Source organism: Topomyia yanbarensis, chromosome 2, assembly GCF_030247195.1.
Source record: "Topomyia yanbarensis strain Yona2022 chromosome 2, ASM3024719v1, whole genome shotgun sequence".
NCBI lineage: Eukaryota > Metazoa > Arthropoda > Insecta > Diptera > Culicidae > Topomyia > Topomyia yanbarensis.
In genome coordinates, this window is record NC_080671.1 from 134,867,279 (window position 1) to 134,881,147 (window position 13,869).

General features: G+C 41.5%; 1 protein-coding gene across 1 annotated transcript in view; it reads left to right on the plus strand.

Moving 5' to 3' along the window:
- LOC131681432 (protein diaphanous) overlaps positions 1-7,660 on the plus strand; it is a 56,623-nt gene extending 48,963 nt beyond the window's left edge. The window contains exon 2 of the mRNA XM_058962226.1: positions 4,322-7,660. Coding sequence (XP_058818209.1) covers positions 4,322-7,272 — 2,951 coding nt within the window. The 3' untranslated portion in view covers positions 7,273-7,660. The remainder of the gene's footprint in view (positions 1-4,321) is intronic.
- The last annotated feature ends 6,209 nt before the right edge of the window (positions 7,661-13,869 follow it).

Below are 13,869 nucleotides of genomic sequence, written 5' to 3' on the forward strand. Positions count from 1 at the left end.
TTTTAAACCATGTACTGATGTATGGAGAACAAGGTTGGATGGTTTTACCTAAAATTGTCCGCTTACAGCTAATTTTTCAAAAATGATTTCAAGTTGAAGTCCGTTTTCGTGTTCCGGGGTGACTTTGATAACCTGCATGTTCATCCACATTAAGTTATTGATGCCAATGTTTTTCATTCAAATGTTTGTTTAAACTAATTCTGGAAAGATACTCATTGTTAAATAGATGTTAATTGGCATTATACAAAGTATTTCAATGTACTTAAAATTCGAGAGACCAAAATTCGTGTAATTTGTGTCTAACTAGAATAAAGATTCTGAAAACCTTTAAAACTACTAAAATTGTTTAATTTCAGTGCTTTATCAATGTTCAAAAAGTTTCATCCATTTTAACACGTTGGAATATTGAACAATAAAAAATGTTGTGAATTTTAGCTTAAAATAATTTGAAATAATTGCCAACTAGTTTTACAAAAAAATGTATTTAAAATAAACAAACTCCTAAAACTAAATTTGGCATATCCCTATCTAAAGGAAAATAAAAACTCGTTTGTAATTTATTACTTTAGCTCAAATCTGAGATATATTTGTTTTATAAAAAATAGACACTTTACGAAGCTTCGTAACAATAAAGTAACGTCAAATTTCGTTTTTTTCGTAGTTTTTGTACCCAAAAACCGAACAATGTACTCAAAAAGTATAACAAATCAGTATTTTATATGTTTAGAGTAAAAATCATTCAAAATTAAAATGATTCGGTCGACTATTCTGGTTTAATAAGCGATCTACGAAAAAAGTTTCGAGTGATCAAAGTCACCCCGATGATCAAAGTCACCCCGGTTTACGGTATATAAGAATTTTAACTAATATATACAAACGTATTTACCCTACTATTGTATTGTATAAAATGCACAAACATCTGCAAAACGAACAAAAGTGGAGGCCATATACACACATCGTAATGAATGTTTTTTGCCTTTCTCAATAGAAAGGTATTGCAATTGCTCTGAAAACCGACTTTTTAACGGAGGCCCGGAGGGCCGAGTGACATATACCATTCGAACCGGATTTCGGAATATCCGTACGGGTGGTAGTGTCCCCGCTTCTCCAGATGACCTACAACATGATTGCATTGTTTATTAATTATCAAGTTAATATAATGCGATGTCAGCATGATCACGGAATAACCGGGACCAATCGTAAAGTGTCCCCATGTGTCCGGATGATGTCAAACGCGATTACAATGTTCGTAGATCATCAACCTGATGTAATTTGATGTGCCGCATGACAGACATATTCACCAAAACTTTTTGGTCCGAAGAGCGAAATATTACGAAATATCCGGAACCGGTTGAAAAGTTCTCCCGTGTGTCCGACAAGTATCACGGGGACGCAAAGGTTAAATGGGTCTGACAGCGCAAAATTGAAAAAAAAATATATTTCGGATTTCCAAGATAAGAGAATATGCTCAAGAAAGGATTTACTCAAATTCAACTTGGTTGGTCTGCTGGAGCCCATCAAACTACCAACTATCAATTTTCATGTGAGGGTGACAAAATCGGAGAAAAAAGCTAACAGAATCGAAGGTAGACAAAATCGGCGGCTGATAAAATCAGGTTTTCACTGTATATCTTGAATTAGATTCATACTAATACTCACTAATACAATAAATTGCATATTCTCTCATATACACTCACAATCTCTCCCGTTCACAACATACAAACGCTCGTGGTAATCGCGATAACACAAGCCTGGTTACATGCAATTGCAATCATCCATACATACTTACACCTGTGATCTCGCTAACATTAAAACACCTCTGTAATTAAGTGAACGTTTTATAGCAACTATAAATTTACAAACGCCGTCTCAAGTATTTAGCCACCGCTTATGCGATCATGAATTGGCCACGTTCGGAGGGCCCTCGGTCCTAGTAGCCTGGAATCATGCCTTCAGTTGAACTAATCGAAAAAATAAAGCTCATATTCACTAGCTATATGGGGAAACTCTTCTAGTACCTGAATCGCACTCAGAAAATTAAGCATCAGATTCACGGTCCGCGCGATCATTCAACAATACACACGAATATGCGAATAGCCACACGGTTATAAAATCGAATGTATCCACGCGAAGTTACATACACGCTAGCAGACGCGACAAACGCGTTAACATACAAACCCTTGAACTTCGTGCACGCACAACTACGCTCGCGATCTCACAAACATGAAAACACTCCGGTTTTAGCACTTAAAAACTCATAAACGCGATCTCTAGCGCGGACATACAAACATATGTGTTGGCGCGATCATGAATCGGTCACGTCCGAAAGATCCTAACCCTCGGCCCTAGTAGCATAGGTCCATGCCTTCATTTGAACCAATCGAAAAATTGATGCTCATATCCACTAAGCAACACGTTCCATGGTGACATGACCGGGATCTTTAGTGACATAGGGAATCTAGAATTTAGCTCGCTAACAAACAAACACTTAAGACCTTCGCGATCATCCACGCACCACGAAGCCCAAACTTATAAACGCAATCTTAAGTGGAAGCCTACAAACGCCAGAAATCTCTGCCTTCGGTCTTAGCAGCCTAGGTCTATGATTTCAGTTGGACCAATAAAAAATGACGCTCATTTTCATTAGACAACACGTTCCATGATATGACCGGTAATTCTGGTAATATAGGGAAACTCACTCTCTTCTAGCATCTGTACCACGCACTAAAAATTCACGGTCCGCGCACGATCTTTCAAGAATGCTCGCGATTATGCAGTTATAAAATCAAATTTATGCACGCTAACACAAACGACAAACACGTTAACATACAAACGCTCGAGCCCTTTGCGATCATCAACGCACACCAACGCCCGCGATTTCGCAAACAGGATAACACCCCGATGACTAAGTGATCGTTTTACCACTTATATACAAAAATGGTTTCAAATGCCCGTGTTCGCACGATCATAAATCGGCTACGTTAGGCAGTCCCTCCTCTCAGTCCTAGCAGTCCAAGTCCATATTTTCAGTTGGACAAATCAATCAAGATGACGCTCATATCCACTACACAATGCGTTCCATGGCGACATGAGCGGTAACTCTAGTGATATGTAAGAGCTCAAAAAAATTCAGATACACGGTCCGCGCGCGATCATCGAGGAACACATGTGAATATGCGAATGGACACACGGTTAAAAAATCGTAGTTTCATACACCCTAGCACACGCGACATACAAACACCCAAGCGATCGAACACGTTAACGCACAAACGCTCGAGCCGTTCGCGATGATATACTTGTTCATGAAGTCCCTCCGCCCGCACATATCTGAACCGTACAATGAATATCACATTCAGAATCACAACCCGCTGCAATTGCCGTTAAGCAGTGTTTGAGTTACCCATTTCCCGTTTCGTCTGCAATTGTAGTAAGTGATTCTGACGGGGAGCCCTTCCGAGAACCTAGCTCTACAGCTACAGTAGGACAACTCTCTAGAAGAAAAATCTTGTTATAAGATACACACCGTGTGAGGTTTGGGTTACCTTTCATCGTTATTTTTAAGGAATTATTCGTTTTTCGTAAAGTTTTTCAATAGGTTGAATAGGTAACTGTCGCGTTATTCATAAACAACATGTGCATGAACGGGTTAACTGCGTTTAATTATAGTGACTAGTCTGAGCATGTACTACCATTGAATAGTAACATGTACCGTTCCAAATCGATTGAATGAACATTCTACCTATTGTATTCTTAGACTATTTAAACAAACGTCCACATACTAGTTTGGCATAAGTCATCAACCGGTCGTTATTACCGTGTGCTTTGAAATCGTTCCCGCCTAAAAATGTTCGTTCAACTGCTCCTACTGGTAACCGTTTCTGCCAGTTGCATTATTCTTGCATCTGCAGCTGCGCTTCCACAGGAGGACAAAACTGAGGTCTTCCCACTTTTTGCGGTCGGTGCTGAAGCGGCCAATCAAGCTACCAATGCTACCACTTTGGCTTTGCACAGATTTTTAGCCGCTTTACAGATTGCCCAAGCTTTACCGACTGCACTGTTGAGAATCCAGTAACAAGGATACGACAAATAAAAATGAACTTATTGACTTAGCTGAAAATTTCCCGGAATAAATGTATATTTGAAACATAACTAATTGTAGAGCTGTTATTTTTAAATATCACAGTATTGTTTCTAGTTTTCTGTAGGAACTGATCAATGGTATAGTTGAAGTACGGCCAAACCAGCTCTATTACATAAACTCTTTACATATTCACAATCCCATTGCAGAAGGTTACTAATTTTCAATTCTTTTCAATTACAGGAAAAACGAACACCGAACATCGTGCCAATTCGCGTTTTGAAAAACCCATCGATTACATCCAGTACCTGCGTGACGGCGACTTCATCAGTCGCATACCGAAAATCCTGCAATGTATGGAAAGTTTACGGGTGGCGCTGACCAGCAATCCGATCAGCTGGATCAAGGAATTCGGCGAACCCGGTATCGACGAGATCGTCAATCTGTTGCGGAACTGCAAATCGAACCCAAGGAGGTTCGAAAAGATCGAGTACGAATGTTTGCGCTGTCTGAAGGCCATAATGAACAACTCGTGGGGGCTGAACGTTATCCTGACGCCGGACCAGCACGCAGCGGTGCTGCTTCTGGCGCAGAGCGTCGATGCCGGGAAACCTCATACGATGTGTGAAGCCGTGAAATTGCTGGCGGCTATCTGCTTGGTGAAGGAAAGGAACGGGTATGAGAAGGTACTGAAAGCGATAACCAATGCTTCCATGATGGCTCGACCAGGGTGCGATCGGTTCCGGCCGATTGTGGAGGGGTTGTTTGTGGAGCACGATCGAAACATGGAACTGGTAAGCAATACGATGATTTTCATCAACTGTCTTATCAATACACCATCTGACATCAACTTTCGGTTGCACCTGCGCTGCGAAATGATGCGAGCAGGTCTGCATGATCGACTGGAACAGCTTACGGAGATTGTGGAAAAAAGTAATAATGAAAATCTGGAGAAACATTTCAAGATTTTCAATGCTTTTCGGGAGGATGATTTTGAGGAATTCAGCAATCGATTCGATAATGTTCGACTAGACTTGGACGATATGAATGAGTGTTTCGAACTGCTGAAGAATCTTGTGGTAGATACGAGTAGTGAACCGTACTTTTTGTCAATTATGCAGCACTTGCTGTTTATCAGAGACGACTACATTTATCGACCGGCTTATTTTAAACTGATAGAGGAGTGCGTTTCGCAAATAGTGCTTCACAAAAGCGGCTGCGATCCTAACTTTGAAAGTCGAAATTTCAACATAGACACTTCAACGTTGCTGGAAGACATGGCGGAAAAAACGAAGCAGCTAGAAATTAAGAAAAGTGAAGATTTAGAGAAACGGATGGAAGAACTTCAGACTTCCAAACAGGAGGCGGAAGCAAGAGCAGCAGCACTGGAAGATCGCTTGAAAGAGATCGAGGCCACTGGGGTCATATCTCCGAAAGGCAAAGGCAAACTACCTCAAATTAATATTCCGCCACCACCGCAGATGCCAGGCATGGGTCCACCCCCACCTCCTCCACCGCCAGGAAGTGGTGCACCACCACCTCCTCCTCCCCCGATGATGCCAGGTGTTCCACGACCTCCACCGATGCCTGGTATGGGCGGTGGACCAAGACCTCCTCCGATTCCAGGAATGGGCCCACCACCTCCACCTATGCCTGGAATGGGAATGCCAGGTTTTCGTCCTATGGCTCCAATGCCTGCTCCCCTACCACATGGTCTTAAACCCAAAAAGAAATGGGATACCGATGGTCCTATGAAACGAGCCAATTGGAAAGCAATAATTCCACAAAAACTGTCGGAACATTCTTTCTGGGTTAAAGTGCAGGAAGATAAACTTGCTGATGATGAAATCCTGTCCGGGCTAGCAATGAAATTCTCCTCGAAACCGATGAAACCTGTGGATAAAGATTCTGTAGATCGACCACCGTCATCGAAAAAGAATGTAGATCTTCGTGTTCTGGATGCTAAAACTGCACAGAACCTATCCATCCTCCTATGTGGTTCTCTAAAACACCTCTCCCACGAGCAAATTCGAACGTGCCTTCTTCGTTGTGACACGAACATTTTGGGCCCTAGCGTGTTGCAACAACTTATTCAGTATATACCTCCCCCGGATCAATTGAAGCGACTCCAGGAGGTTCGAGCCCGCGGTGAGGCCCTAGCAGGTCCGGAGGCATTTGCTGCAACGATAGGTGACATCAAGCGACTGGGTGCTCGGTTACAAAGCTTATGTTTCAAACAGAATATGCCAGATATGGTGCAAGACTGTAAACCGGATATTGTAGCTGGAACTGCTGCTTGCGAGGAGGTCAAAACAAGTAAAAAGTTTGCCAAAGTGCTTGAATTGATTTTGCTACTGGGGAACTACATGAACTCGGGATCGAAAAAGGAAGCAGCGTTTGGGTTTGAGATTAGCTTTCTACCGAAACTGAGCAGCACAAAAGATTACGAGAACAAACAAACTTTGTTGCATTATATAGCCGATGTCGTGGAGAAAAAATTCCCTGAAGCGCTTACCTTCAACGAAGATTTGTCCCACGTAGATAAAGCCTCCCGGGTCAGTTTAGACAACATTCAAAAGACAATGCGGCAAATTAACAACTCCCTCAAGAATCTAGAGTCTGATCTGAATAACAACAAAATCCCGCAAAGTGACGACGATCGATTCCTGGATGTTATGGGCCAATTTGCTTCCGAGTGTCGCATCCAGACGGAAGTTCTGGGCCGCATGCTGTCACAGATGGAGTCACTATTTCAGAATCTATCCGAGTACTACTGTTTCGATCCAACCAAATACACCATGGAGGAGTTCTTCACCGATATCAGAACGTTCAAGGATGCATTTGTGCAAGCTCATGCCGATAACATGAAACAGCGCGACGAAGAGGATAAGAAACGGCGAACACAGGAAGCGAAAGAAAGAGCGCACCGAGAAATGCAGGAAAGGCAACAGCGAAAGCTGGCACTTGTCGATATCGATGCAGTACAGACACAGGAGGGCGTGATGGATAGTTTGCTAGAGGCTCTGCAAACTGGTTCTGCTTTCGGCAATAGAGATCAACGACGGAGAAAGGGACCGCGACCTGCCGGAGCAGAACGGAGAGCTCAGTTGAATCGAAGTCGATCACGAACCGGTATCACGGCCAATGCTTTCTCCAGCCGGGAAATGCTCTCCGAGCTGCTCGGTCCTGCGTAGGACGTTTTCTTAGGACAATACCTTTCTTGAAAGAAAGTGATGCTACTTAACCTTCGTCTTGAGTGTTAAGCTAGATAAATTTAATAGAAAGCATCTTGTTGGTTTGTATTGTTAACCTGCCACATTAGCTATCACTATACTAAAGGGGTTCCCGTTAGCAATGAATATCAAGCTAGTTATTGTTAAATTTATGCACAAAAAGCGCAAGGAATCGAACAGTATTGCGTGGTTTAACGCTTACCAAAACAAAAAAGATGTTGATCGAGGTACGAAGATGGATTAATACATCAAATTGTTAAAAAAGATATAAAGATTGTGAAACTGGGTGCACCAAAGGTGGCCAAAAATATAAGTCGTGTTAAATAAAACACCACATATTCAATATAAATTACACTAAACCGTTTGCGCTTCTTAAAAAGACATTTCCAATTTTACAAAAGTATGAAATCAGTAAAACATATTACTTGCGGCGAAAACTTCGCTGTAATTTCGCAACAATTACTGCTAGTTTAGTAAGGATTTTTTTTATACAAAGGTTACTAACAAAACAAGCATGCTTATGGGTTCAAAATAATGCATTATAACGATTAAATGTAGTCTTCTTGATACAAAAGATTAGCGAAGAAAGAGAAAAGACGATTTACAGCATGAACACTCAGTTCTCTCAAATAATGCTCGGTTGGTTTAGATTTGTGCTTTTCGCTAATCTCTTATCTCAAGAAATTGACTAATGAAAACCACAACAAACATACATGGACTTGATATGTAATATACAAGTGATAAGTGTATTCAATACTTACGGCATATTTTTCGAATACATATATTTTCTAAAGCATTCTACATACAAACAAATATATACTGATAGCATTGTAAGTATAGTTTTTACTAGGGATGTAAATATTATAAGGCAAATTAAACCATGTTACTATATTTAGTTCATAATTGATTTACACCGGCGAGTGAATATCACGTAATTTACACGAGTAGATTTAACAGGTTACTAGTTTAAATGGACTGAAATTAGTAGCTACAAAATAGATTATATGGTTGTTCCAGTACTCGATTATTTCTTTTGTATGCTACGAAAAGAAGCAAAAGTAAGCAAATTCATGACCTTATTGTCGTTGCGACACTTATAACTACTAGAGGGCACATACCGCTTACAGGCATTATAATGCGACGGTGTTGCTGATTTTGCTTTTCTAATGGTTTAGCAGTGTCAAATCCATAATGACTCCGAGATCCTTGACGTGAGAGTGGCTTGAAATACTCGAGTCGAATTAAAGTTCTCCAGTTCACTCTGAAGAAATTCGACTTCGGTTGTATCCTGTATTCGTCGAAACATTTCCACGTCGTTGGCGAAGTAAAGGCGGAGTCCTTGTAATTTGTAAAATATAACTAAGTTTATTTAGGCCCAAATACAGTAGCTTAACGAGGCCAATAATCCATTTTTAAGGTACATCGCACCTGTTAGTGGGGGAAGAGAAAGCCGTATTTAGGGGCGGCTTGCTCCCTTCTTATGTTAGTAAAAGAAAAAGGTAGGAAGTAGGATACATATTGTAAAATTTTATAAAATTGACATTCTCGTTGGCTGGTTGATGATTGTGGGGGATATGCACACTTTATTGTAGTGGTTTCCATCCTGTAATCGCAGGGGTGAGGGGAGGCTCGATATTTCGGATGATTATTGGCACTCCGATGCTGTCATGATGTTTATGTGACATGTGTCATGATGTTCTGGATGGACGGTTATCAAGAAAGGTATGCATCGTAGACTCGTGAAGCAATGCCATATTGTAGATACAGGGAGAGGTTGACGAGGTTCTACTATGAATGAGAGGGGAAAATGTATTAAACTTGGACATCAATAGTTTTCAAAAAGGTGTAGATAAGAAAAATGTAGGGATGGTCACGGCTTGCCAGGACGTCCCGAACTGGCACATAGGGTGATCTATCTCGGGCCCGAAGGGAATTTATTAGTTGGGACCTGGCAACACGGTACTCTGCGCACAGCCAAACAACATGCTCGATGTCGTGATAGCCGTTCTCACAAACACAATGCTTACTGTCAGCAAGTCCTATACGACGGAGATGCGCATCAAACGAGTAATGGTTGGACATGAGCCTTGACATCGTAGGAATAAAGTCTCGGTACACATCCAAGCCCTTAAACCAAGCATTCGTTGATACCTTCGGGATAATAGAATGTAGCCACCGTCCCAGATGCTCATTGCTCCATGAAGTTTGCCAACTTTCGAGCGTCCTCTGACGAAAGATACTGAAAAATTCATTGAAGCAAATTGGTCTTTCGTAAGTGTCGCCTTCTAATGCGCCCACCTTGGCTAAAGAGTCCTCTTTTTCATTGCCCGCAATAGAACAATGTGACGGGACCCAAACCAAGGTAATCTGGTAAGATTTTTCAGATAAAGCACTCAGATATTCCCGTATTTTCCCCAGGAAATACGGTGAGTGCTTTCCAGGCTTCGCCGCACGGATGGCCTCAATGGAGCTGAGACTGTCCGAAACGATGAATTAAATGGTTTGCGGGCAGGGTGTCAATGATCCCGAGAGTATACTGAATGGCAGCTAATTCTGCGACGTAAATTAAAGCAGGATCATTGAGTTTGAATGAGGCAGCAAGATTTTCGTTGAAGATACCGAAGCCTGTGGACCCGTCGAGAATTGATCCGTCAGTGTAGAACATTTTGCCGCAGTATTTATTATAGAAAATATTTGGGACCACTTGTGGGCGAATGTGATCCGGAATTCCACAAATCTCTTCCTTCATGGATGTGTTGAAAAATACAGTTGGGGCAGAAGTATCTAAGAGATGAGCACGATTAACGTTATACGAAGATGATTTGAAGTTCTGTGCCATGTAATCGAAGTACAAGGACATGAATCGGGTCTGAGAATTAAGCTCGACAAGCCTTTCGAAATTTGCAATCACCAATGGGTTCAAAATATCGCATCGAATGAGCAATCGATACGAGAGGTCCCAAAATCGATTTTTTAGTGGAAGGACGCCCACCAGCACTTCTAAACTCATCGTATGGGTCGAGTGCATGCAACCCAAGGCAATACGCAAATAGCGATACTGGATTCTCTCTAGTTTGATGAAATATATGCTCGCAACGGAGCGAAAGCACCAACTCCATCACTGATTATATCGTTGTTTGGTACAGCCTGATTAGGTCTACAGCCTGATTAGGTCACCATGTTCCGGTTATTGTACGGAGAAAGTTGATCCTTTGTTGGCACTTCTGTTTCAGACACCTAATGTGACATCCTCAGGTACCTTTAGAGTCGAACCAGACCCCGAGATATTTGAATGTTGAAACCTGAGCAATAGTTTTATCCATTAACTGAAGCTGTAGTTTCGCTGGTTCACGCTTCCTTGAAAATACGACTAGCTCAGTTTTCTCCGTAGAGAACTCGATACCCAGCTGGAGAGCCCAAGAAGACAAATTGTCCAAGGTATTTTGCAGTGGTCCTTGCAAGTCGACGGCCTTGGGACCTGTAATAGAGACCACACCGTCATCTGCAAGTTGCCTTAGCGTGCAGGAATTGACAAGACATTCGTCAATGTCATTCACGTAAAAATTGTAGAGAAGAGGGCTTAGACATGAGCCCTGGGGAAGGCCCATGTAGCTAAATCGTGATGTCGATAAATCACCATGCGAGAAATGCATTTGTTTTTCAGACAACAGGCTTAGCAAAAAGTTATTTAAAATTGGTAAAAGACCATGCTGGCGCAACTTCTCATAAAGAATGTTAATAGAAATTGAATCGAAAGCCCCCGTAATATCCAAGAATACTGATGCCATCTGCTCTTTGTTAGCATATGCCATTTGAATTTCTGTTGAGAGCAACGCAAGGCAATCGTTCGTCCGTTTGCCTTTGCGGAAGCCAAATTGTGTATCTGACAGTAAGCCATTTGCTTCGACCCAATTGTCGAGGCGAAAAAGGATCATTTTCTCGATTAACGTCCGGATACAGGATAGCATTGCAATCGGTCGATACGAGTTGTGGTCGGAGGCTGGTTTTCATGGTTTTTGGATGGCGATGACACTCACTTGTCTCCAATCATGTGGGACAATGTTACCCTCAAGAAACTTATTAAATAAATTCAACACAGCGTCTCTTGGCAGAGTCTGGTAGATTCTTCAACAAGTTGAATTGGGGATGTGGGGATCAGACATTACCTTCCACTTGCAATCTAACCTTAGTGATGTCGAGCCTAGAGATATGTCCAGTGCACTTGCTTGCGCTGGTGATCTAGGAATCCGTGTCATTTCCCCTGTGTTCAGAATTGTCATATTGAAGTTGTCACAAAGGTCTTGAATTGTCGAGGATCGATTATCGTCGTACAGACATCCCCACTCTGTACCGTGAGAGTTAAAGTCTACAAGAAGCAGACGGGGCGAGGTAAGGTGTTCAATCACGTTGGAGAGTCTTCGATATCTCATCATGGCCCTAGGAGGAATGTAAATAGAAGCAATGCAAAGATCTTTGCCTTTGATTGTTGTTTGACAAGCGACAACTTCAATGCCTGGCGTCGAAGGGAGATTGATTCGATTGAAGGAGTAGCACTTTTTAATCCCTAAAAGTACCCCTCCATATGACTCTTCTCGATCCAAGCGGATAATGTCAAAATCGTGGAAGATGAGGTTTATATTAGAAGTAGCCATGTTTCACATAGGGAAAAGGAATCACAATTATTGTAATCTAGCAAGTGTTTTAATGAATCAGTTTTGGGGATAATACTTCTGCAGTTCCACTGTAAAACAGTGATCAGTTCCGTGATTCCGTTTAATAAGTTAGCCATCGAAGGATACGATCTCTGCAAGGAGGGGCCATTGTTCAGTCAACTGTTTTAAAAATGTTCTTACTGTTGGTAGAATAGCAACCAGCAAGCCTTTCAGAGGATCGGTAATGTTGAAAGCTGTGAATATCCAGTCCACAATGTCAGAGAATTTAAGGAATCACGTTTTTGTTTGAGTTTCTTATTGATAATACCGTAAGAAAACTCCAAGTATTTCTGTAGGTAGGTTTGAGATAACTTTATTTGATTCTTGTTCGTCAAGTTATATAATGCTAACATAGTTCGATATCGATTGATATTTCATGCACTGTTTATCACAGTCCCTTATTGACTGCCATACCCTGTCATACCCTCTGCCTATAGTAAACAACACATCCATGCGCGGCGTCCATATGCAAAAGCTCAAGTTACCCACTTGAAGCTTTTGTCACATGACGTTCTGTCAGATGACATCTCCGAGCTTTTTATAGCACGTTCCATATGACAGTTCTTACTGTCAACTGCCGTCCGTGAATGGCAAATTGTTTATATACAAAGAATATTTCGTACGTATATCACCGCGAAATATTCTTTTTCAACACTTCCCCACAATTTGCACATTCAATACACCGAATAACTTTCTGCGTATATTGTGTATTCTTAGTGAAGGCATCTGCAGGTTGATCGACGCTTGGGATGAACTGTAGTTTTACTTTACCATTTTTGATGAGATCCCGGATGAAAAGGTATTTGATATCCAAGTGTTTCATCCGTTGATGTGATCTTGGCTCCTGTGCTATGTTGATACATGGGATGCTATCTTCCATTATGATGAATGGTGTTATGTTTACATCCAATTCATTGAGAAGTTGTGTTAAGGTAAAGCGATGCCAAAATCACAACAAAGGTTCGGTTATGTTCGGCTATGTTCGTGTTACGTTCAGCATCTGTGTGCGGCTAGAAAGTACTATACCGATATGAGATGGCACGCACACAAGCGTATCGTTCAGCAATCAGCTGACTGGTTTTTGCACCCCGTGTTTCATTTGTTTTGAAAAATAAAAGGGTACAAATTTCCCAAACGAATCAAAATTCCGTGAAGAGAACCTATTCATCAGCTTGTGCTAACATGCCTGCATACAGTGATACAATTTCTAAGCAATCTGAGACAAGACACTCAAGTTACAAAAGATTTTGTCTTGCGCGCCAATGATTTTGACGATGAAATAAAAAGAAGAAGCAGAAACGACGGCAGCCATTTTAGCTGCCACCTTGTGGCTCTATTCAGCATGTCCTTAACCACACTCCTTCTTTCGTAGCAGCGCAAAGTGCTATCAGTTCTGCTTCACTTGTTGATAAGCTTACAGTCGGTTATCGTTTCGTTGACCACGAAATAAGATTACCGTATAGTAGAAATGCGTATCCTGAAACTGATTTCCTATCATCAGGATCATTTGCAAAATCTGCATTGGCAAATCCTACTAAAGCTGGATATTCGCTATTTGATGAATAAATTATTTTTGTGTTGCTCGTTTCCCTCAAATATCGCAATATTCGTTTTAATCCTGACCAGTGCCAATCGGTGGCGCAGTTAGCATATTTGCTTAGGGTGTTTACCGCAGAGCAAATATCAGGTCTAGAAGTTAGTGAAAGATATTGTAGGCATCCCAGCAGTTCTCTGTATGGCTCTTCAGTGATTTTTTTCCTCAGATTTTGACCATTTCGTGTTGATATCCAATGGTGTCCCCACTGGTTTACAATCAGCCATCCCAAATCTACTAAGAAGTTTCTCC